The 23,075-nt window shown below is 40.4% G+C and overlaps 1 protein-coding gene across 1 annotated transcript; it reads left to right on the plus strand.

Annotated features, from left to right (window-relative positions):
* LOC107395247 (complement factor H-related protein 2) lies at positions 1–18,603 on the plus strand. The gene is made up of 7 exons (XM_054736850.1): positions 1–154; positions 258–449; positions 1,303–1,479; positions 1,575–1,769; positions 1,902–2,066; positions 18,286–18,311; positions 18,413–18,603. The coding sequence occupies exons 1-7, from the start codon at positions 109–111 to the stop codon at positions 18,437–18,439; spliced, it is 828 nt and encodes a 275-aa protein (XP_054592825.1). The 5' UTR covers positions 1–108; the 3' UTR covers positions 18,440–18,603.
* Positions 18,604–23,075: the final 4,472 nt, after the last annotated feature.

The raw sequence follows: 23,075 nt of genomic DNA on the forward strand, positions 1-23,075 counted from the left end.
AACAAAACAAATCGCTGTTTCGAGTTCTCTAACTAATGATTAACAAATTCTGACCAGATTTAGGATTTCTACTGTGATCTGTTCAGCAACGTCTTTATTCCTAACAAAATGTCTGTGAGGTACCTGGGATTGTTGCTTCTGGTTCTGCTTCCAGGTAAAAAAATCTTAATCCTAAACTCTTCACAACTAAAATGGTTGTTATTCAACATTAAAGCAAGCCTTTAGCGTCAGCCACTTGTTGTTTATCTTTATTCTAGAGCCAGAAACGGCTCAGTCTTGTTTTCCTCCGGTCCTCAGCGGGGGCTACTTTGTTCCTGAAAAGTTGGAGTATGCTCCTAAATCCTCACTGGCCTTTTCCTGCGATGTGGATCATAAACCGCTGGCGGAGGGCTGGTGGGCAACAAGCGTGTGTCTAAATGGAAAGTGGTCTCCTGAACCTCGGTGCATTGGTAAGAATTCAGGTGTTTGTTTCACTGTGAGAATGTTTCTGCAGGTTCTCTTCGCAACTTCGTCATAGAAAGTAGAAACACAGATTTAAACAATCAAAACTGAGGAGTAAATTCAAGTAAATAAACCAAGAGTTTTATGTAGTAACTTAAACCATCAATAAACTAAACCCTGTCATGAGACCGCCTAGTCGGCATCTACAGGTAGGAGGAGCAGGTGTAGTCAGACGGGAACATTGAGCCCAGGTGTTTGGTGCCCACTCAGCAGTCGAGAACAGAGACAAACAAGAAACATCAGGAGTTGTCAGGATCTGCTCCTACCTCCCTCTGACTCCAACTCTCTCCTGCCCCTTGTTAACCTGCCCGTGTGTTCCTGATTGTTCCCCGTGTATTTATACCTCCCGTCGTCATGTGTCCCTTGTCGGGTCATCGTTGTGTCTTGTTGTTTCCTGCCGTATCCGCTGCCATTAAATCCATGTTTATGTTATCCGTGCCTGCATTCCTGCCTCCGGGTCAGCTCCACCACTCATGGTCCGCCGCCACCCACACCTCCACGTGACAGGAGTCTCCACTGAGAAAAAACATTTTTTAAAAAGAAAAACACATAAAAATGTACAATAAATGTTGTGAACTCCGTCGGTTCCCTTTTCATTTGAACAGATCTGATATAAACTAGTTTGGACCACCAGACGCTCGTATTGTGAGACTGAGACCTGGTTTGTCTGATTGGTGGACGGAACCACACACGACCCAGATGCATGACATGAAAACAGCTGTTGTTAAAAATAAGTGTTAGCTTTACACAAGGTTACTAAAGGTCGTGTCGAACTAATCAGCTGATTCTCCTGTTTGTCAGCTAAAGCCTCCTGCCTTCCACCAACCATCCCAAACGGATACATCCAGGGTCAGAGGAGCTGGTATGAAAACGGTCAAAGGATTACAGTATCGTGTAACTCAGGATATCTAACCAGGCGCAGCTCCTCCGTTATCCGTTGTACAAACGGGAAATGGTCTCTTCTGCTTGTCTGTGAGAGTAAGTACATCAGACGTTCTGGTCAGAACAAACAGAACCAACTCTAAACTCTGTTTTCTCTCTTTGTCTTCAACAATCATTGTTCTTTTTAACAGAGAAGAGTTCTGCTTGTGACAAACCTCCTAAGATCCCCAATGCAGTCATCGTTCACCAGAAACCCCAGGAAGTGTATCCTGATCATTCTAAACTGCATTACCAGTGTGAAGAAGGACACGACACAGATCCGCAGAACGCTGAGAAATCCATCACCTGCAGAGCTGGAACCTGGATTCAAGGACCTTCATGCACGGGTCAGATGTGGTTGTAGTAACACCACATGGTTACAATCAGACGTCTGCAAACAAGTTGCAACTCATTTCGGTCCAAATGCTTATCATATCATTGAATATGTTCTGATTTTGTTATTTTCTGTTGGTTTGCAGAAGTTTCAGACTGTATGTTTGATCCTGCTCAGCATTATGGTTCTGGCCAATATGACATTAAAAAGATCAAGGAAGGAAACACAATACCTATAGGGTGCAGACAAGGTTGGGAATACTACTGGACATTTATTCGGTGCCAAAACAGAAGAATACTTATAGCTGACTGTAAGTAAAATATGATCAATTTCACTTTTTTTTTACACAGTTTTGATCTTTTGTTGCCAGTAAACACAGATAACCTGTCTAACCCCCCCCCCCCCCCCCCCCAATTGGGGGCCTCTACAGTTTCATGTCCCAAACATCTACAACCGTCCACATTCTCCAAGCACAACTAAATGGTAAATGGCCTGTATTTGATATAGCGCCTTCTAGTCCTGTAACCCCCCAAGGTGCTTTACAACACAATCAGCCATTCACCCATTCACACACACATTCACACCCTGGTGGGGATGAGCTACAATGTAGCCACAGCTGCCCTGGGGCGCACTGACAGAGGCGAGGCTGCCGAGCACTGGCGCCACCGGTCCCTCCGACCACCACCAGCAGGCAACGTGGGTTAAGTGTCTTGCCCAAGGACACAACGACAGCGACAGACTGAGCGGGGCTCGAACCTGCAACCTTCTGATTACGGGCGAGCACTTAGCTCCTGTGCCACAATCAAACAGCCCAGATGGGAAACAAGGCCATTTAAAATAGTAATAAATTAAGATACAATGATGTTTGAACTTTATTTTAGAAGAGATCTGACCTTCTCTGGTGTCTGCTGGGAAAAAAATCTTGAACAAATGTAGCTGAGGACCCCTGGAATAAATAAAACAATAGACTACATTTCCTAAATGGAATTTGAACTCACAACCTCCATCCTGTCAGCACTTTCACACAGGGCAGCTTTTCTGAAATAAAGTATTATTTTATCTTAATGTATCAAAATCCAAAAATTGCTTTGTTTACTATCTAAACTGTTTCGATTGTAGCTGTAGCGGTGCTCGGGGAATGCAAACAATCACTGACACTTGGGGCATGAAGCTCCAAAGGCCCCCAATTTGGAGGCGCCAGGGCCCAAAGGGTTAAATGATCCTGGATTTTGATCCAAGAACTAACGCTGTTCAGAGAAAGTTATGATAACCAGAAACACGTTCTTTGGTTTGTTGAAACCTAAAAGCAGCAGTGTTGTCTGTGTTTTTCCGTACTGTCTGCTGATGCAGACCAGCTACTTTAGAAGAGATGAAGTTGTCGTGAGGCTGCAGCGCAAGTCATTTTCTGAGTAAACTGGATAAGTCTCAACCTGAAAAGACGACCACATTGATGAGATCGGAGTTTTCCTTAGATTTGTATTGTTTTTCCGATGTTGGATCACCCAAAGGGTTCAAATGAAGACAACTGTCTACCTCCTGATGAGTCGTTGGCCTCTATTGAGAGGGAGTCGTGTTGATTAGATGCAGGAAGGTGTGACCTAGACTGAAGCTGATTAGGAATGAGAACCAAAGCTGCATTATAGGAACTGGAAAGGTGAAATCTAAGCCCCTCCCCTATTTAAAGTGGGTTTTTTCACGTTTGACATAGATAGCTTCTTTTACTCCTCTCCCCATCTATCTTCTCTGTCCAGAATGTGTACTTTATCATTTTCTTTTTTTTTTTATTTTTTTTTTATTTTCTTTTTATTGAAAGTTTTGTTAAGGTACATAAAACATATACCAACAATAACAATAACAATAACAGTTGGCACAGTGGAACCGTCGGGTCCGCCCTGTTCCGGGCAAGCCATCCTCTCTTCTCTTCAGAGTCCCATGACCTCTGGTTTTGTCCATATGTCGGGGTCTATGTAGCCCTTAATGTTCCGCCTCTGACGTTGTTCTTACCGGGTGTTTCCAGTCCATTATAAAGTGTTTGTATCCACAACAGGCTCTTCCACATCCAGTAAACATTTGCGAGTAGGCTAAATCTTAGTTATACAACCTGCCCTCCATCATTGTGTGCTGTTGCTGTGAGTAAATCTCTCCCATTTCTCCCAATTCTTATGAAAACGATCTAATTTAAGGTTCAAAAGGGCTGTCAGTTTTTCCATCTTATATATTTCCTCGATTATTCCCTGCCAGTCTTTACTTGTTGGGGCATTCTTCTCTAGCCATTTCCTGGTAAGCGCTTTTTTGCCTGCTGCCAACATGATATTCATTAAATATTTGTCTCTTGTGGGGACTACTGATGGGATATCACCCAGGTAAACAGTACAGAAATCCTTAACTACCTCACAACCCGTCACGACTGTCATTGTGTCGACCATCTCCCTCCAATATGGCTGAATTACCGGGCATTTCCAAAAAATATGGAAGTGGTCTGCCATGTTTTCCCCACATTGTCTCCAGCAATGTCCTTCTCTCTGTTGGCCTCTCTGTTTGCATTTTATTTTAGGGGTTATAAAGAACCTGATAAAAATTTTCCAAGTGAATTCCCTCCAGTAACCCGAACTGGTAGTTTTCCTCTGTGTTTCACATATAGTTGCCCAGCTTTCATCCGATATGGTGATTTGTGCTTCCCTTTCCCATTTAATTTTTATATAATTAGTTGATTGGTCTTTGAGTGATTGTAGATTCTGATAAAGTTTAGTAATTTGTTTGTTTTTAATCTTACTTTGATATGCCTCTTTTATAAGGGAGACTAGGCCGTCTCTCTGTTCTTCCGTGTTTTTTATGTTACTGTTGTAATAAGACCTGACCTGGAGATATCTAAAAAAATCCAGGTTTTCCAAACCATATGTGTCCCTTAATTTGTCAAAACTATGTAGTCCATCCCTCCCTGCTATTGAGCAAAATGGTCCGATCCCTTTTGTCGACCATGCCGCGTAGCGGCCATCTATTTGTGCCGGGGAGAATTCCCTATCGCTTTTGACCCATCTAAGTTGTTTTATGTTGGTTTCTGATTTATGTTTCTCACATTCGTCAAACCATATCTTTAAAGGTGTTTTAGTCCATTCATTTAAAATTTTTTTCCTTTTCCAGATATAATTTTTTATCTCCTAATATTGTCTGTAGTGGTAATTTTAATTGTGTCATATCTAAATCTTTCCATTTTGCCACATACAATGGGTCACACCAATAGAGTAAATATCTTAATTGTGCTGCTATAAAATAACTTTCTAAGTTTGGGAGGGAGAGTCCACCCTTCTCCCTAGGCAGTTGTAGTGTTGTGTATTTAACTCTAGGTTTGCGGCCCTTCCATATAAATCTCGAGAGCATTCTGTTCCATAGTGCAAATTGTTTGGCTTGTATATGAACCGGTATAGATTGAAAGAGGAAAAGAAGTCGAGGCAATATATTCATTTTGATCATGTTGATTCTATTATATAAGTCAAGTGGCAGTATGCTCCATCTTTTAATGTTTTCTTTTAGCTCCCTTGTAATTGGTGAGTAATTTATTTCATAGATGTCTGTCAGTGTTTTGGGGATCTTAATACCAAGATATGTAATTATTTCATTGTTCCAATTAAATTTGGATATGTTTTTGATCCTTGCCGTAGGTGTGTAATTATATGTAATCACTTGAGTTTTTTGGATGTTTATTTTATATCCAGAGAGTTCGCCAAACATTTCCATCTTTGTCAATAGATTGGGCAGACTTTTTTCTGGGTCCCCGAGAGTCAGTAGAACATCGTCTGCGTAGAGACCTATCTTGTATTCTGTCCTCCCTATCCTCATCCCCCTAATTTGGTCGTCCTCCCTAATGGCTTGTGCTAGTGGTTCAATAAATAAGGCGAATAAGGCTGGGCTGAGCGGGCATCCCTGTCGACAACCTCTTTCCAGTCCCACCGCTTCAGTTAAACTCCCATTTATTTTTATTCTCGCTGAGGGTTGATAGTATAGGTTCCTAATCATCTGAATGAAAGAATCTACGAACCCAAATCGTTCCATAGCCAGAAAAAGGTATTCCCATCGGACAGAATCAAAGGCTTTTTCCGCATCCAGGCTCAGGACAACTGACTTGCTTGGGGTTTTATTCATATAATCTAATATATGTAGGGTTCGTCTTACGCTGTCTTGAATCTGTCTGTTCTTGAGAAATCCTGTCTGATCCTCATCAATAATTTCAGGTATTATATTTTTGAGTCTGTCTGCTATTATCGAGGTGAAAAGTCTATAATCCATATTTAAAATTGAAATTGGTCGATATGAGCTGCAGTGCCTTCTGTCCTTACCCCCCTTCGGGATCACTGAGATTATTGCCTGTCTCCAGGATGGTGGTGGCTCCCCTCCCTCTAAAACATAGTTGAAACAGTTCAATAATAGTGGCGAGAGCAGATCTCTAAAGATTTTGTAATATTCTGATGTATAACCATCCGTACCCGGCATTTTATTTGTTTTTGTCTTTGCAATGGCTTTATCCAGTTCTTGTTTAGTAATCTGTTGCATTAGTTTTTTATTTTGTTCCCTCCCAATGTTAGGTAGGTCCAAAGAATGTAAAAATTTCTTAATATGAAGAGGGTCGACCCCTCGGGTCTGCGAGTATAGTGTTTTGTAATAGTTTACAAATGAGTTTTGTATCTCTTTAGCAGTATAACACAGCATTTGAGTCTCTTCATCTTTAATACAATAAATTCCTCTTTCTTCATTCTGTTTTTTAGTTCTCCAAGCCAATAATTTCTTTGCCCTAGGGCCATAATCATAGTATTTTTGCTTGACAAATCTAGCGTTTAATTCCTCCTGTCTGTCATATATATCATTTAATTCCCGTGTTGTTAAATTAATCTCTTCCAATATTCGTAGATCCTTAACGGTGGCGTGCTTAGTCTCTAAGTTCTTTAATTTGGCTAATAACTCATTCATTCGTTTATGTTTCTTTTTCTTTTTGTTCGAGGACCACTTGATCAATTTTCCTCTTATTACTGCCTTCGATGCATCCCATACAATACTAGGGGATACCTCTTCATTATCATTTAGTTCACAATAGCTTTTATACTCGTCATTTATGAATTGTATACATTGGGGATCATTTAACAAGCTTGTATTCAACTTCCAGCTAGTTTGTTTTATTTCAGTCTCTAGATGTATAGATAGGTAGATCCCTGCGTGGTCTGATATATCTCTTACTCCTATTTTACATCTGAGGATTCTATGTCTATCGGTGTTAGTCATAAAGAAATAATCCAATCTGGAGTACTTTCTATGGGGAAATGAGAAAAAAGTGTAACTCCTTTCCTTGGGATGCAGCTCCCTCCAGACATCTATCATGTTTCCTTCTTGAAGAAGTTTTTTAACTGTTTTTGTTTCCGGATTCATCCTTTTAGTCTTATTGTTGGTGTCTAAATGGGGCTGTAGTTGTACGTTCCAATCCCCCCCACAGATTAGGGTTCCTTTAGTGTGTTCCTCCATCAGATTAAATAATCTCTTAATAAATTCTTGATCATTGCCTGGCGGCCTGTAAACATTTAGTAGAGTCACTGGTTTATGATCAATTTGCCCCACTACCATAACATATCGCCCTTTTCTGTCCCCTATTTGTTGAGTTAACTGAAAGTTAGTCTTATTTCCAATCAATATTGCCACTCCCCTTGCACGTCTCTGTCCATATGATGAGTAGTATATTTGTTTGAACCCCAAACATTTTAATTTCTCATGTTCCTTATTGTTTAGGTGGGTCTCCTGCCAAAAAACTATATCTTGTTTTTCCCTTCTCATCTTAGTAGCCACCTTTTTCCTCTTAATGGGGTTATGGAGCCCGTTGACGTTTAATGATACAATGTTATATTCCTGAAATGACACGGTGTTCTCTTAAAACAACATTTACAAAATAGGCTCTCCCTGCACTGATCAACCCGACCCGTAAAAAAACAACAACAACCTGTGCCATAACGAACAACAACTAAACATACATTTGAACATGACTTCTGTGAAAGAAGTAAGAAATTCACTTCTAAAACTATGAGGGGAATTCTCTCTGTGGAGGGCCCCTCAAGGGAGTGTGATGTCTGCTCTGGTACCATCCTGTCTCCCTGTAGATGGCGACAATGCACTCTCTTCTTCTCCGTCCAGCGGTCCAATTATTAATTTTCGTCAAACCACAGCTGTCTACTGATAAGTGAACACGATTACAATCCTAGTCTGCATCTTAAAATTAAATATTATTTATCTTCACTCCCTCAAACAGTGTTTCTTTGCCTATGTTAATCAACCTTAAACGGAATGTTTACTCACAACCTCTTAACCAGTTTCAGTCTCTCAGTTGGGATGGGTGGTGAAAACGTGTAAGTTTTTCCCGAGCCCCCTGAACATCCACGCCTCTTCCCCGTCCTCGCTCTCGTCCGCTGACCGTCCACGAATTGTCTTTTGGCCTTGCTTGAGTCCTGTACGTCCCTTGAGCTGGTCCCCTGCTGGACGGTTCTCCAGATCCCTCATCTTCTCCTCCTTTCAGCAGGCCCTTCCTCTGAAGATCTAGCTTTGCTGATGTCACATTCGTGTAGGTAACTGGACCATCTTTGTAGAAGACACGGAGCCTTGCTGGGGCGGGTGTCTGGAATCTTATGCCTTTTTCTTTCAGTATTTTCCGTAACGGGGCATATTCTTTTCGTTTCTGGATGATTTCTATCGGGTAGTCATGATCCATGTAAATCCGATGTCCTTCTATTCGTATATCTTTCTTCAACCATGCCTTCTTCAGCACTTGCTCTTTAATGTTATATTCAAGGAAACACACAATCATGGATCTGGGGGGCACGTGTGCAGGAGGCTTCTGCCCGAGTGATCTGTGGCATCGTTGTATCCCCAACTCTGCATTCTGCATACCTAGTTCAGTCTTTAAGAGCTTCTCCACATATTCAGTCGGGTTGTCAGCTTCCCGGTCCTCTGGTATTCCAAATATACGAAGGTTGTTCCTCCGTGACCGGGTCTCCAGATCAGTTAGCTTGGCCAGCATTCGCTGTTGTTCCTCTACGGTCCGAAGGAGCACATCTTTAGCATTAGCGCTCCACTCTGCCACCTCTCCCACTCTTTGCTCCATTTCTTCCACTCTCGTCTCCGCGCTTTTTAAGTTGGCCCCCACCTCATCCATTTTCTTGTTGATCTCGTCCTTAAAACTCCCCAGCTCTTGCCTCATGTCAACTCTCATCGTCTCCCAAGCTTCGCTGAAGTGTTTTTTCATATCTACGTGGCTAGCCATGATTTCCTCCCGGATAGCCTCCATGCTAGCTTGAAGCGTGGCCATCGTGTTTTGGGCGTCTTCATTCCCTTCCCTCGTCGCCATTCCGTCCTTCTCTTCGTCGGTTTTCCTTTCTGTGGTTTGTATCTTTTTAGTTTTGTATTTCCCCATAAATATTTATCGAAGTCTGATGTTATCCGTATTGAAAAAATGGGGAAATGCTGGACCCTCGCTGAGCTCCTGACTATGCTTCCACTCGCTTCGCCGCCATACCCGGAAGTCGTACTTTATCATTTTCAAAGGTGTGTCCCTTGTCCTTCAGGTGTAGGTGGACTGCAGATTCTTGACCTGAAGAGCTCTCTTGTGTTGTGCCATGCTCTTGTGTAATTGTTGTCTAGTTTCCCCGATGTAAAGGTCTGGACAGTCCTCACTGCAATGGACTGCGTAAACGACCTCACTGAGCTTCTGTTTGGGTGTTTTGTCTTCTGGATGGACCAGTTTCTGTCTGAGAGTGTTGTTGGGTTTAAAGTTTACCGGGATGATGTGTTTGGAGAAGATTCTTCTAAGTTTCTCTGCGACTTATTTTTTTTTCTTCAAGGCTCTTTGTCCTGTCTGCCCACAGAGCGCTTCTCTGCATTTCTTCTAAAAAACTCTATTTTTACTAACCATGGATTTGATAAACTGGTCATTCAATGTGATCGATAAGATTTTTTCAACAATGAGAATGGAGCAGGGGGCTCCCACATGCAGGGGTGGATTTAGGACTGAAGAAGATCCGGGGCTTACACACACACACACACACACACACACACACACACACACACGTGACACGCACTAGTCAACATCATATATATTTGTCTTGTACCACATAATTTTTAATCTGAAGCTACATATTAAGCATGTTCAGGGCAGAGTATTGTTCCTGTTAGTGTTTAGTGTGAGATGATAGTAAATATTCCCTTTCTTTCTCCAACAACTTTACCTGATAGTAAGCTAACTTTAGGCAAACCAGCAGCACAACAAATATTTTCAAATAAGACTCACAAACCTGAGTCAACACCAGTCTCATCAAAGCTGGGGTTCTGTTGTTGTACTTTTGGTCTAAAAAACGTCCTTATGTCCATCTTCACTCATGCGTTTCAGGCAGAGAGTGTAGAAGAAGCCGGCTGCTGAAGGGCTTCTTCTTCAGTGGTGGAGGCTCAGGCAGGCTGTATACAAACTACTGCCAGCTGCACCCTCTCTGTTGGACTTTGGTACTGCATGTTACTTCCGCGTTTTAGATCCGGGGCTTTTCATGAAACATTCGGGGCTTCAGCCCAAGTAGCCGGGCCTAACGCCGCCCCTGCCCACATGTCCACAGGGGACACACCCGGTGAGATATATTTTGGATTCCTGGAAGGAGTGGAAGATCATATGCCTCAGCCAGTTGTCCATTGAGGATATCGAAGACGTGTGGATATTTGATCTGATGATCACTGGATTTCTCCTGATTGGAGTGGGAGGATATCTGGTTTTCTGGAAATTTGGGAAGACTGGAGCGATTGGAGGGTGACCCGCACCCACGGAAAGCACCGTCCGTGTGGAGACTTCACAGACTGGGACGTTACTCGAGGTGAATCGTAAGCTGGACAATGTTCTAGCTGCGATACCGGTATTAGTGTGCAAAATGGATGTCATCTCGGAGAGTCACCGGACGGTATGGACAAGTTTAAAACCCAAAATTGGCTTCACTGAAGGACTGGAATGATCAGTTTAAAGAAAAATTATCTCAGCCTGACCCAAACAAATTCTTGTTATCTGAATCTGACGCCCTGGTAGCCTTGAGCGGCGAGCAAATAAAACCCCCACGAAGGAATGCAGACAGATGCTGTGAAAACCCGAACCCCCCCCCCCCCCCCCCCCCCCTCGTATCGGTGGACTTCAGCCTGGTGAGGTCATCATCTGGAGGAATCAATGTGCACTTCGCTTCTCCCAAGATCTGCCTCCCACCCGTAGATGGCTGCTCTAGATCTCACGGACTTCTTGCACTTCTTGAGGAAGGAGGAGGAGCAACACTCAGAAGGAAAACCAATGGAATTCCTTGATTTCAGCAGATAGTTTGTCTCTTAATATCCCCTTAACACATTTCAAGAAAATACTGTTCATGAACTGCCTTTGCATGTCTGTCAATTAAATATTTATAGCTCCAGTTAGAGCCCTGCACGGGCCTAAAATCTGAGCCCGTGTCCTGCCCGGCCCGAGGGGGTGGAGCCCCAGCCCGACCCGGTCCGAAAAGGTTTTCAGGATTCTCTGGCCCGACCCGAGACCGACCTTTTTTTAACCTTTCATAATGTTTTAGCGTGATAGAATGCTCAGCATTCTAATTATCTGTGGGAAGCGTTCTGCAGTAAGAAAGAAAGAAAGAAAGAAAGAAAGAAAGAAAGAAAGAAAGAAAGAAAGAAAGAAAGAAAGAAAAGAAAGAAAAACAGCATCAATGCAGCTTTTTTTTTCTAACAGCGTATTTTTCAAGCGGCAGATGAAATTTATGAACACTATAGTAATTGGATGCATTTGTAAATTTAATCTGCCGCTCTGAAAATTCGCTCTCCAGTTAGAAAAAAACAGCAATGAATGCTGTATTTTTTTAACTGCAGAGCGAATTTATTCACAGAAAAATAGAATGCTGCCGTTTTCATGAGAATAAACGAATGGTTTCTGACATCAAAGTGGACATAAAATGGCGTATTAGAATAGGGGCACATGTTTCAATCAGCAGTTTGAGAATTTGTTTATATAGGCGCGTTTATGAACCACACAGACCTTTGAGCTAACGGGTGCCGGTGCGTGAGAAGCAGGCAGGTGCTGCTGCGTTCAATGTTTCAGTTTTTTTCAATGAATTCGATTAAAAATAAAGGCGCCCGGCCCGTGTCCGAGGTAATTACACAGTTGTTGGCCCGAAGCCCGGCCCGCAGACCCGCAGGCCTAGCACTTCAGTGCAGGGCTCTACTCCCTTGGTATCAAGCCCTTTTGGATTTTTTAAAGACTTTGTTTTTACACACGTCATCTCCTCGAGTCGTCGTGGTTCCTGCACATTGGGTCCAACCTTTCTCTCAACGTGACAGGAAGCCTACGATATTTTTTTTCCCCAAGGAAAGTCGAACTGATCTCTTCTGTAAAGCAGAAAGCCGTGGCCATGCTAACAGCATGAGTCACTCAGCCCCCACGATCAGAGTTACAGCGTTATTTACATCACCTGTGGGTGATGGCCAAAGAAAACGGATAAATCCTCACTGTGACTGTGAATCCGGGTAAGCCTTTATTAATCCAGTAGCTTATTTATTTATTATTATTATTATGATCGCGGGTTGACACACCTGAATCAGAATGTGAAAGCAATAAAGTTTAAACACACGAAGATGGATGTTTTAAAAAAGATTTCTCTAATTAACGAATACTTAATCACAAAGACTTACCATGATCAAAATTAGCCTCTCAAACTGTCTTGCTGCAGGAATCCAGGCTCTCTTTGGACAGTGTGGCTTGCCCGCAATCATCTCTTTTGTATTTTGTGGTCCTTTACAGAGAAAATGCCTATTAAATTTCAAAATAAATATCCTTTAGATTGAACGAGAAACAATCAACCAAACAGCACGAGTGATCAATCTGTGTTGCTAAATCCTCATCCAAACATGCAAAACAATTTTGCTATGACCCTCCTAGAGATTTTTTTTACCCTAATGGCCATCCGTTGCTAAGGTCTCACTCGAACACAAAATTACTTTTTTTTTCTTCAAAACTTTATTGAACAAGGTGAAAATATACAATCAAATTGCATACAAAATTGAACAAAGATGAAACCTATGCCAGGGGGTGTACTACAGAAATGTTACACACATCCAAATAACTTATAGGTGGTGCAAATAGATATAGTTTTTAAAGCTTTTTTGTTTAGTGATCCGCTAATCAATTTTATGTAAGATAGAGTGTCACTATAATAGTGCTTGAAATTAGGTTTTTGGTTACTATATTTGCATTTGTGGAGATAGAATTTAGCTAGAATAATTAATAAATTTATAACAAAGTATACATCTTCCTTTCTGTGCTTGCGAAAAAAACAAAATACAACATTTTCCCATTTTAAAACAAAGTCCTTGCACAGCTGTCCGGTAATAAATCTGCTAAAGTCTTTCCAAAACGTTGTAGCATGTGAACAGATCCAGAAGAGGTGCTGAACAGTCTCAGGGTGGCTTCCACAAAAACAGCAATTCACATCAATGTCCCTCTTAAACTTTGTCATATAGTGATTAGCTGGGTAACACTTATGAAGTATTTTGAATGAAACTTCTTTGACCTTATTTGTCACAAAATACTTATTAGGAATGGTCCATACTCTTTCCCAACTGATGTCAGTGACAAAGGAATTCCAATAAAAAATCACATAAGGAACAGATAAGGATTCTCTCTGAAATAAAGCACGAATATTCCTATTACTATTTTTATGCTCAATAAGACAAACTTTTCCTACGTATGTGTTCACAGGGTCGGGAGGAGAAATAGGCGGTACAACTGGTAGAACATCTTTAAAAAGCATTCTGACACCCATAGGTATTGCAGCAAACAGTATGGCATATTCTTTGGGAGTTGCCGGAAATTTATATGTGTTTAGGAGTTCTGTGTAAGACATAAGCTGTCCATTAGTATTATACAACTGATTCACAAAAATGATCTGTTTCTCAACCCAATTAGAGAAAAACAATGACTTATTTTTATACACTATGTTCCTGTTATTCCAGATCAAGTATGTATGGGGAGTAAAATTATGTTTATAAATCAGTGACCAGGCTAAAAGAACTTGTTTGTGAAACATTGAAAGTTTTTCTGGAAGCTTTCCTACATTGTAGTCACAACCCAGGATAAAAGTTAGACCACCAAATTTAGAGAAGATATAGTGAGGAATAAAATTCCAAATGGAGACAGGATTTTTAAGAAAATGTTTTGCCCAGTTAATTTTAAATGTGTTGTTTAAGGTAGTGAAGTCCAAGATATTGAGTCCTCCATGTTGATAGTCGTTCATTATTACACTCTTTCTAATGTAATGTGTTTTGTTTTTCCACAAGAAGTTGAAGAGCATTCGGTCAATCTCCCCACAAGTTCTGTTGTCCACATGCAGAGATATGGCAGCATAAGTCAGGCGAGACAAACCTTCTGCTTTGGAGAGCAACACTCGTCCTCTTAAACTTAAATCTCTTTGTAACCACTGATTTAACTTAGATTGGTTTTTTTTAATTATTGGAGAGAAATTAGAGGTAATTCTGGTTTTTTGATCTTTACAGATAATCAAGCCTAAATATGTTACTTCGTGTTGAATAGCTATATTACAAATACTATGATCATTACAATTGTTGATAGGTAATAACTGACATTTGTTTAAATTTAATATGAATCCAGAAGCTTTTGAGAAGTCATCTAAAATTTTCAGGGCAATTGACACCTGATTAGCATTTTTAAGAAAATTTGTGGTATCATCTGCCAGTTGGCTGATGACAACCTCTCTGTTTGCTATGTTTATACCTTTCATAGGACTATTAGCAATATAAGAGGCGAGAATTTGGGTACAAAGTAAAAAAAGATAAGGGCTGATGGGGCACCCTTGGCGTACACCTCGATTCAGGCAAAAACGAGATGTGGTGCCATTTTTCATTCTGATAGAGCTATTTGCGCCAGAGTATAAAGTTTTGATGGCGTTGCAGAAGAAATCACCTAAGCCAAATTTCCTGAGTGAGAGAAATATAAATTCATGCTCAATAGAGTCAAAAGCTTTGTAGAAGTCAAGGAAAAGGATAAATGAATCATCAAGGATTAGGTCAGAGTAGTCCAGGATATCTAAGACGAGTCTAATATTATTGGAGATGTGCCTTTTTGTCATAAATCCCGATTGTGTCTCATCTATAACATCATCCAAAACATCTTTAATTCTCCTGGCCAGCAATAGAGCTAGAATTTTATAATCATTATTTAGGAGGCTTACTGGCCTCCAATTATCTATGGAAAGTAAGTCCTTCTTAGGTTTAGGAATTAGAGTAATGAGTCCTTGTGTGAGGGTGGGTGGAAGAGTGCCCTTTTCAATGCTTTCGTTATAAACCTGTAACAGAAATGGTGCTAACTGGGAAGAGAACATTTTATAAAATTCTGCTACCAAGCCATCTGTGCCTGGAGACTTGTTGTTCTTAAGAAGATTAATGGAGTCCAGTATCTCTTTTTCAGTGAACGAACTGTCACAATAAAGCCTATCTGCAGTTTTAATTACTCTTATATTATTTACAGAGTCGATGAACTGAGTAGCAACATTTGCCTTATATTTTGATTCATACAACTTTGAGTAAAATTTACAGCAAAATTGAGAGAGGGTTTTGGCATCATTAGTGATCGTACCATTAATGTTCAACTGATGGATGGTATTGGATTTAGATCTAGATTTTTCTAAACGGAAAAAATAAGCAGAGTTCTGTTCTCCTTCCTCTATCCATTTTTTTCTTGAACGAACAAAAGCACCTTCAGCTTTCTGGCGATAAAGCTCGTCAAGTTTAGAATGAAGGGTCCTAAGTTGCAATTTATCCTCCTCTGAGACTTCATCTGGTGGCAGTTGATATATTGATGAAATTTGAACAATTAATTTGTCTTCCTCTTCTGATCTTGCCTTAGCCATTTTTGCCCCATACTGTCTCAAAAATTTACCCGTTTCAAATTTAAAAAGTTCCCAGTTTATACTGTAAGACTTCTCAATATTACCCTTGTTGAAAAAGTGTTTTAACAATCGTGGAACTTCAGCTTTTATAAATGTATGGTTCAAAAGTGAACTATTCAACTTCCAATATGAAGATCTATTAATATATTCAGTAGGAAGAAATTGTAAATTGATGTATATTGCTCTATGGTCAGTGAGTGGCGTTGTGAGGATATTGACCGTAATGCTATCTTTGGACAGATTTTTAGAAATTAACCAAAAATCAATACGTGATTTCCTTGAACCAGAGTGGTTACTCCATGTAAATGACATATCATCAGGAAATTTCTCTCTCCAAATATCAGTTACATTAAATTTATCCATAAATGCTTCCATCCTCAAGTTACTTTTAAAACGTTGTGCTGGGGGCCATCTATCTATAGTATCATTGAGCGATACATTAAAATCTCCGCCTATTAACAAAAGTGAGCTAGGATATTTAGAAAGCCAAAAAGTAATTCTCGTATCTAATGAGTCAATTAATTTATCATTTTCGGACTTGATATTATAACCATATACATTAACAATTATGAAAATGTAGTGATTGTATTCGACTACCAAACAAATATAATGACCTAAGGAATCACAGTCTGATTGTAGAACAGTACCACCGAAAGAACCTTTGAGAGTTGTGACCCCAGCTGACCTCTCTGAGCCATGCGAATACCAGATATCGTTACCCCACTGGGATTACCAGAAGTTCACGTCAGTGGAAACAGAATGGCTTTCTTGGAAAAAACAGAAATCACTATGACATTTTTTTAGCAAACAAAAATAGAGCTTTACGTTTACAAGATTGTTTTAACCCCCTGGCATTAAGAGAAACAATAGAAAATTACAGTATAGAAAACAGAAACTGAACAATTAGAAATGTGAATAGAACTAATAGATAGTGTTTAATAGAAAAGTAAGTATCAAAAAGGGACCGAGCACTGCATTTATAAAAAAAATTTGGTAAAAGTGTTATAACATTAACTTCTCAATAACCAAAATATCAAATGCATAAAAATAAACAGCAAACATAAGCAGTTGTACTTCCTGGCAGTTTTAACCTTCTTTCTTATTTATCCATTATTCTCCATTTTCATTCTGAGGACGGAAAAACTTCTGTCCCATTCACAAAACCTCGACATCCGACGTAGTAGGCCTTTTTGTTCTCCTTGCGAGCTTGCTTAATAATGGGCCACAGTTTGCTCTGACGATCTCTATCTTCCTTTGAGAGGTCCTCTGCAAACTTCAGGTCACGGTTCTCCTTCAGGTATGGGGCTGTCTTCGCGGCATTCCACAGATCATCTCTGATCCTGCAGGAGACGAACTGGATAATGATAGCTCTGGGCCTGGTGCTGTTTGGGCGTTTAGGGCTGACGCAGTGCACAGTGTCGATAGCTTCCCGTAGACAATTTTTACTTTCAGGCAGCACTGCCTGACAGATCTTAACAGCACCCTTCCATACATCTTCCCGCTCAGCTTCTTTAACACCAAACAGCCTGAGGTTCTGCCGTCTGGAGTTTCGTTCCAGGTCTGTGATTCTCTGCTGGTTGGTATCCACGCGACCTTCCTCTTTAGCGATTTTCTGCTCCAAAGAGCCAACTCTGCCTTTCACATTTCGTATTTCCTCACATGCAAAGTCAGCAGTCTTTCTAATACCAGCAATCTGTAGTGCAAGGTCATCCATCCTTTTATTTATTAGTTTTGACAATGCTTCAACGACATCCACGTTACCTTCCTTGGAGTGCATCGCTTTCTTTGGCGCTGGAGATTGGCTGGGTGTGATGGGTAGAGGTGGAAACTCATCCATCAATTCGTCCGTTATTGTAAGAGGAAGTGAGGCAGCCGCATAATTATGACAGTTGTCAACCAATGAATTCACCAGCGCAGCTGCCTGGTTATCATCTGCCTTGTTAGCATCAGCCATTAGCATTAGTTTTGTTCTGGAACTGCTCGACGGTCTCTTGTTATCCCGGTTAGACATTTTGCCGCTTACTTCTCAAAAACTTGTTCTTTTTTGGTTGAGAAACAAAAGAGCTCAAAAACTCTTGATTTGACGTGATGTTTTTACCTTATTGTAGAGTTACATTTGCAGAGCTCGGCAGTAAGCGTCTACTTACTCAGCCATCTTGGCACCCCCTCTCCGAACACAAAATTACTACTTGCTTGCAGTGATTTAGGTATGTGCTGCCCCCTATTGCCAGGACAAATACACACCAGCACTTTAAGACGCATTACTGCATTAGAGCCCAAGCTGATACCATCTGTTAAGAGGGAAAAGCTTCCATCACATTGGTATTGGGTCCTATTAGAGTACTTTTATGAGTATGAGTACACGCGTATGGCTCCAAAGCTCTAGTCGACACCACAGTATGTGGTCTTGTCCCAAAACCTGATGCTGGTACTGAAATCAGTACATCTCTAGTCTTTATCTAAACTGGTTGTCCTAAAAACCTTAATGTGCTATTAATGCTATTTATTTATGTTTTTTCTATTTTTTTTTTTTAGGTTGCCACCAAACAGACTATCAACGTGTAAGTGTTGTTCTTGGGTTTAACTTTTCCAAAAATCATTATTATTACATTTTATTTATTAGTAAGTAACACATTCTTTTGATATTGTGTTTTCTCATCAGGGTGTTTGCAGCTTTTTCCCACTTTAATTAACAACTTCTGCCTTTGGTTCCCTCACCATCGACGAGTGATTAAAGACATCTGGTGCTCTAACAGAAACAGAAACCAGAGTTGACTTTGCTTTCTTCACACTATGTCAGATAGTATGGGTTAACATGACCTTAAACAATTAAAGTGAAATGCTCGAACTTTATCAATGTCCTTTGCTTTTAAACTAATGTCCTCCCACTGAAAATGTGTGAAGTTTTCTGTAAACACAAAGAAAAAGACAGATTAGAAACAATCTAAGTGGCTCACGCAGAAGAACTAACCCAAAGGTCACGTTCAGCAGAAACAACACCATACAGACACACAGACTTAACCCAAAAACCAACGGGGGACCACATTAGTGAAATATTATTGTATGGTTATTTTCAAATATTCATTTATTTATAAGGTGTGTTCAACATATTTCTTGAACAGTCAAGCTGTAAGGGGATATTATTCCTCAGATTGAGTTATTTAGCCTCCTAGATATGAAGGTGGATTGATTGTGCTGTCTTAACCCATGACCTGCATGTAGCTACATAACAGGCAACATTAAATATTTACTAGGGATGAGCCGGATACTCGCTTCAGACGAGTATCCGGTACAGATAAAACATTTTTGACGAATACGAGCATGAAACGAGTAAAACTCATAAATATCTGTAATCGTGCTGAAGGAATATCCTCATTGTGTAACTCAATTCAATTCAAGTTTATTTATATAGCGCCAAATCACGACAAGAGTCGTCTCAAGGCACTTCACATAATAAACATTCCAATTCATTAAGCCAATCAGAAATAATGTTTCCTATATAAGGAACCCAGCAAATTGCATCGAGTCACTGACTAGTGTCAGTGACTATACAGCAATCCTCATACTAAGCAAGCATTTAGCGACAGTGGAGAGGAAAACTCCCTTTTAACAGGAAGAAACCTCCAGATAATCCTGGCTCAGTATAAGCAGCCATCCTCCACGACTCACTGGGGATGGAGAAGACAGAGCAGACACACACACACACACACACACACACACACACACACACACACACACACACACACACACACACACACACACACACACACACACACACACACACACCAAGCAATGTGTCCATGAGTACACCATGATTGCTTAGTAAATATTCTATTTGGTGAGCGATAAACTTTATTGTATTTATCCTAGTGAATCTATTGTTAAATGGGTAAACTAGTAGTAGCAAATCCAACGTCAAGGAAAGCAAAATTTTATTATCAGGAGAGGGATAAAGTTTAAGTGGTTAGCAGCAGTGTGCTAGACGATGTTTATGAGTTTTGTTTTAAAGCTCGTAAATGAGAATTAAACCAGGGAGCCAACTACCTGACCCTAATTACCTTCTTTTTTAAAGGGGTAACATCATCTAATGCCACACGTAAAGAGGAATTAACATGATGAACTAAGGCATCAATTTGTGAGGGGCTAGAACTGAAAATATTGCCCTCTGCTACGTTCCTCTGAGATGCTGAGGACAGTAAAGATGGAACAGTTGATTTAAAAGATGCAACTGCGTTGTCAGATAGAGACCGACTATAATGAAATTTACTTTCATGTCTCGAGAACTCCGTTATAAAAAACTCAAAGGTTATCAGAAAGTGGTCCGAGAGGACTGGATTATGTGGAAAGATTGTTATTTCCTCACACTCTATGCCATAAGTCAGCACAAGGTCCAATGGATGATGGCAGGAGTGGGTGGAGCTATGTATTCTTTGAGTAAAACCAATTGAGTCTAAGATATTACTAAAGGCTACATTGAGGCAATCATTTTCAATGTCCACATGAATGTTGAAATCCCCCACTACAATGACCTAATCAGTATTTAGCACCAAATCAGATAAAAAATCAGAGATCTGATCCAAAAACTCAGAGTAAGGGCCTGGTGGACGATATAAAACTATAAACAAGAGTGGTTTTACAGTTTTGCAATCTGGATTAGGAAAACTAAGAATAAGATGTTCAAACGAACTGTAACTATTAATTGGTAAGGGACTGATTAATAAGTCTGAATGAAAAATGGTTGCTACTCCTCCTCGCCCTGTACTTCGAGCAATATGATGATTTAAATAATTTGAAGGAGTCGACTCGTTTAAACTAACATAGTCCTCTTGCTGCAGCCAGGATTCTGAGAGAGAGAGCAAAGAGATCTGATTATCACAAATCAAATCTTCACTTGAGTGGACGTTGTGAAACTTTTATTGCAGAACATGCATTCTTCATTCTCCAACTCATGAGCTGGCTGCAACAGCCAGTCACTACTGCCTCCTGGTGGCGGGTAGTTGAAATACACCACCACCAACAACCTTTACACTACAGCAAATATCTCACAGGCAACATAGTTTGAACTCAGTATATGAACTTTTTTATCACAGATGCACATTTCCGTGATTGATGTGGGTGAGGAGCTAGCTGCATTGGCACACATTTTGATTGTTTGTTGTGTCCCAAAGTAAACATCTCGGAAGAAGATTAGGTTGCACTTTGAAGAGGATATAAACACTGCATTGCATTTAGAAGGTACATTTCTACTCTACTGGTTATGATAATTGTGTTACTGGAGTTAGAGTTTGTACATATACCTCACAAATTTGGGCCTTTATAAAAAAAATTTGCATGTTGTAAAATAGATGTATCGAAAAACCTTTCTGTTTTCATTATCTCCTGTGGTCCAAAATGTGTTTTTTGAAAACCGAGTAACATAAGTGTCTGTTATTGTCAAATAGGTGACTTTTATTGTATTTTACTGTTAGGTTTGCCTTCAGGGAGGAAGCAATACCATCTGCTTGGTTTAGTTTTAATGTAGTCATTATTTAAAATTCATGGATGACAGGTTCAATTCTTAAAGGTATAGCGGAGGATGTTTCTGAATTTCAGGAAAGAACCGCCCTCTCCTCGTTTTGAAAAAAAAATGCTTTGCAACACTATAATAACTTAAATTAAGTGACCCTAAATTGGAGCCTGGTGCTCTCTGTGCCCACCCCAGGAAGGCTACCACTACCACCATTATGGCCTGATTCCACCCCAGAGAGGTGTAATGATTCATTAGTTACATCTTACGTAATAAACCATGAAATGTGAGATTCCATAGGAAATATGAAATCAGATTGATGTATCTTTGAATATTACTTTAAACAGAAGATCGGAACTTTTTATTGCAGGGATTAGGAAACACTTCATATTAACCCAGAGTCAAGAGAGAGAGAGAGACAAGTTTTAAAGTTTAAGAAGATTTATTTCTAAACAATTTAAAACAAGGCTAACTAACTTTAAACACTGTGTGATGAATGGATCTAGGTGTGACTAAGGCAAGATGGATGGTGTAATGTGGAATGTTGTTATCAGAACTCTCGTTTCCGGAGAAGCGTTAGATCTGTGTGGGAGCGAATGTTTGCTCTAAACTACAGTCGGAGTTTCAAAACCACATTCAGACCCTATCTTGCCGCTGTACATACCCTTGGCGGAGACCTCAGTTATAGGTCCAGATGCCAGGTCCTCGGACCCCCCCTTTGGTACCGGAGCCGATGAAACAGCGTACGGTACGACAGACTAGTCTTGGGATTGTCTCCAGGTAAGCGACAGGTGGTGACAGCGTCAGCGGGACCCTGAAGGGTCAGTGAGTTCAGCTTTACTCTGAAGGGGTGTTGCGTTCAGGTGTAGCTTGCAACAGGTTTTATTATCCAGCTTGTCGTTCGGTTCTTGTGGTCAAAAAGTTACGTGTGGCCGGCTCAAAACTCTAGGACGTTTGAACTGAACTAAGGGTGACGTGGGAATTAGTTTTAATTCAGATGTTTTGATTTGTGGTCGAATCAGAATTTGACAACAAAATAAACACCGCACAGACCACGCCACGCGTCAGAAAGGAAAGCTCTGATTGGAGAGACAAAGGAATGTGTCATGTGTTTTAACATTACTTGTGATAGAAGTGTCTAGTGCTTCTGTTTAAGATTAGATTCTTATACCAATACTACTGATTACAGTATTATGATTCAAGTTATAAACATTGTCATTTCACAGATTGATTTACATTGGGCTCACATTATTATTGGGACTAACAGACGTTAGTTAATTATTTATTAAAAAGAAGAGTAGAGTCTTCTGTCTTGGTCTTGAGCTGGAAAGGAAGTGAAACAGTTTAGAATGAGAGGCATGAGACCTTGAGATTAGGTTGTTGAGGGAGACTGTGTCTCCCCAGCTTGAGCAGAGCAGCATGACCAGCATGGTCAGAAAACAGTCATTTCATTCCGCTACAGAGGCCACCACTACTATGACTAAACATTGCTAGCTTTGCCATGTAGTGACTCTACTGAGTTTATGGCTAATAGTGATTGTGCATCATTACCTCCACAACTTCTGTTCACTCCAGAAAAATCATGTGTGACAGCTGCCCTGCTGTCACACTTCAAGTAAATAACTGTTAATGTTTATTTTATTTTGAATAAAGGTGTTTGTTTCCATGGATTGACTGTTTGGGTGACTGTATGAAGTGCACACATTCAGTTACTCATCGGTTTGAGTCTGTAGGGGTTTGTATGATTAATGTTTTCTTTAAGTTGCCAGTGGCCTTGGAGTTGGAGCAGCTGTAGCAGATCACTTGGCCTAATCAGCAC

This window comes from Nothobranchius furzeri, chromosome 11, assembly GCF_043380555.1.
Source record: "Nothobranchius furzeri strain GRZ-AD chromosome 11, NfurGRZ-RIMD1, whole genome shotgun sequence".
In the NCBI taxonomy this organism is placed as follows: Eukaryota; Metazoa; Chordata; class Actinopteri; order Cyprinodontiformes; family Nothobranchiidae; genus Nothobranchius; species Nothobranchius furzeri.

Bases quoted from the DNA above. Each gene is read 5' to 3' on its own strand.
- LOC107395247 (XM_054736850.1), top strand. From the start codon at position 109: ATGTCTGTGAGGTACCTGGGATTGTTGCTTCTGGTTCTGCTTCCAG. The intron at 450-1,302 runs GTAAGAATTCAG...CCTGTTTGTCAG, and splicing joins TCCTGAACCTCGGTGCATTG to CTAAAGCCTCCTGCCTTCCA. The intron at 1,480-1,574 runs GTAAGTACATCA...TCTTTTTAACAG, and splicing joins TCTTCTGCTTGTCTGTGAGA to AGAAGAGTTCTGCTTGTGAC.